At 40.5% G+C, this 2,500-nt stretch overlaps 1 protein-coding gene across 1 annotated transcript in view; it reads right to left on the reverse strand.

The window, feature by feature from the left end:
* LOC138037958 (protein mono-ADP-ribosyltransferase PARP14-like) overlaps positions 1 to 2,500 on the reverse strand; it is a 29,455-nt gene that overhangs the window by 14,323 nt on the left and 12,632 nt on the right. The window contains exon 3 of the mRNA XM_068883790.1: positions 2,269 to 2,348. Coding sequence (XP_068739891.1) covers positions 2,269 to 2,348 — 80 coding nt within the window. The remainder of the gene's footprint in view (positions 1 to 2,268; positions 2,349 to 2,500) is intronic.

A 2,500-nucleotide genomic window follows, 5' to 3' on the forward strand; every position in this document is an offset into this window, starting at 1 on the left:
ATTGAAGTCATTAGCGAATTGACAGGTCAATAAGACTATAATGATAAGCCTTACAATTATTTTCAAGAATAATAATTATTGATAAGACTTCACAATCTTAAATAACTCTCTTGGAAAATTACAAGATGACATGCACTTTGGGGTGAGGAGATTAATATTTCTTATTAATGAAAGTAAAAGGCAATGATGAAAACCGACCGAGCTAGATCTCTCTGTGCACCATGCACTTGTGGAAGAGATAGGAAAGAATATGGATTGCTGCAGCTGCAGGTCTATTGAAATAAAACACAGGTCAATTTCCACAGGTGAGTGTACATGTCACCGTGCTGCAGACAAATAAACAACACCAAAAGTGTCTGCTAGCGCTAATCACTCAACAAAAATATTGATTCAGGTCTCGGGGAAACTTTTGGCTTAGTTGTTGATTATTGGGGCAGCGACCTCTAGTCTTGACCTGTATTTAACATACCCGCCTTCATTGCAGCTGTCACACGAGTCAACAGAACCACATACAACTGCTAAATCAACCACATCAATAATCTATGAACCCTGTTGCACAATTTTATAATTTGTAACACAATCTGACATGGTGAAAACATTGAACAACAGTAACAATACTCGCGTCACGGAATTACAATTATGAGACGCCAAAATGAACCAAAACGTAAAGGTACGTACGAAATAAAATCACTTAATTACCGTTACGTCTTTCAAACACCATTATATCCTTCTATATATAGAGCGATCGCTATGCTAGAGGTCGTGAAAAGCCAACGTAGTTTTAATTGGAATCGAGGCCTGATGTAGATCATCTACAACGTGAAAAAACGGTGAATTATTTTTGACTGTTATGCTTGTTAATTTGCAGCTGCTTCTTACGGAACAGTTACAATTTTGAAAATGATTTAAACACGAATTCTGTTCTTCTTCTGGCTTTCCTCACTAGCCGCCATCTTTCTTTCGATATTAAACCAATCAGAGTTCATGTGAGAAAAGCACCAATTACCGATATTTTAGTTCACTGTGTGCCAGGGTCTTCTCAAGACCCGCCGCCATATTGAAAGCCGAGAAGACCCTGGGAACGAGGTTGCTCCAAAAGCTGTTGAAATGAATGACTACCGAAATGAATAGCCAGCACTGTAATCGCAATTTTCAGGAATGTTTGTAAATGATGCACTTCATTGCGTCACGTGGGAAGCAGTCTCAGCTTGGCAGCCAAAACTGGTTTGACGAGAAATCTGAGCTGTCTCTTCGCATTGAAATGAGTTTCTGGGGTCGTGCGACCAAAGGCTTTTTTTTTTCGTCCTCCACCGTTGATTTGGAATCGCTGAGCATTAATTCTCTCCGATCCGACCTGGCACCCAGGGTAGAACAGCATTTGCGACCAGCTTTTAATGTTACAGTCACTAGACTCCAGAAAGCAAGTTTCTTTTCTTCCTTGTAAAATGAAAACTCTTCTGCTGCCTTTTTTCCGCCGGCTTTGTCCCTTTTCAAGGGAAACGATCACCACAGCATTTCGCAGGACAAATATCAACGCAAACGGGGGTTATTGCGTAACTGTCCTGTGGGTGTGCACCACGTGACGTAAATTAGCCAATAAAATAGCTCGAAAATTAATGGGTGGTTATAAGTACTCATACAGATGTTTATGAGCCCCCAGAAGATGACTACAGGCTAAGCAAAACTCGATGACATATGTTTTTGTTAGCTTCCGGCCGCCATATCTGTGCCCCTCAGAGGGACAGAAACATGGCGTCTCCATACAAAGCCTGGTAGATTTGAGTAAAACATTTCTTCAAATATCTCCGGCACGAAACATGACACAGACCTGAGCTTTTGCGATACTATTTGAATATTCAGCTTCTTTTATCTCTTTGATTCTCGATTTTATTTGTTGAATGGTTTTGATGATGGTGGGACAATGAAAACCGGCAATAGCATAAAATTTGAAAATTTATAACTTTATCATTTTCGCCAAAATTTGTTTGAGTCATATTTTAAGCAAACGTCCCCTAAAAATTTCGGGAAATATAGGACTGCGTAATGTAAAGTTTTTTATCAGACCCGTCTCCATTCCTGGAACTTTCTGGCGGAGCAAAAAAAAAAGGCCTGAAGATCCACTAGAATATCTGTGAACAGATAATTGTTTTGCAGGGCAGCTACAAACTCGCTAAACAAGCTTTTAAAGTATTGAGGAAACAACTTAGGTCATTCTGACAAATTTTACGACATCCGGTCGTTGAGTGCCCTTGATCATGTGCAACTTACCGCGTCGTCTTTATCATACTTGTTCCAACTATCATGCTCATCGTTCCAATACCAGATCCACTGTGTGGCTGTGACGTTGTCTGTTCAACAGGAAGCCAACGGAGATTTAGAGGTAAAGGCGTGACATGATCATATTTACTTGTCAGACAATGGATGTGTCTTGCAGAACAGTTTGGGACACGCTTTTAGCCTGCGTAGCTGGCGGGATTTTCGTGCGCGAGTGCTTCTGATT

Source organism: Montipora capricornis, chromosome 2 (assembly GCF_036669925.1).
Source record: "Montipora capricornis isolate CH-2021 chromosome 2, ASM3666992v2, whole genome shotgun sequence".
Lineage (NCBI taxonomy): Eukaryota > Metazoa > Cnidaria > Anthozoa > Scleractinia > Acroporidae > Montipora > Montipora capricornis.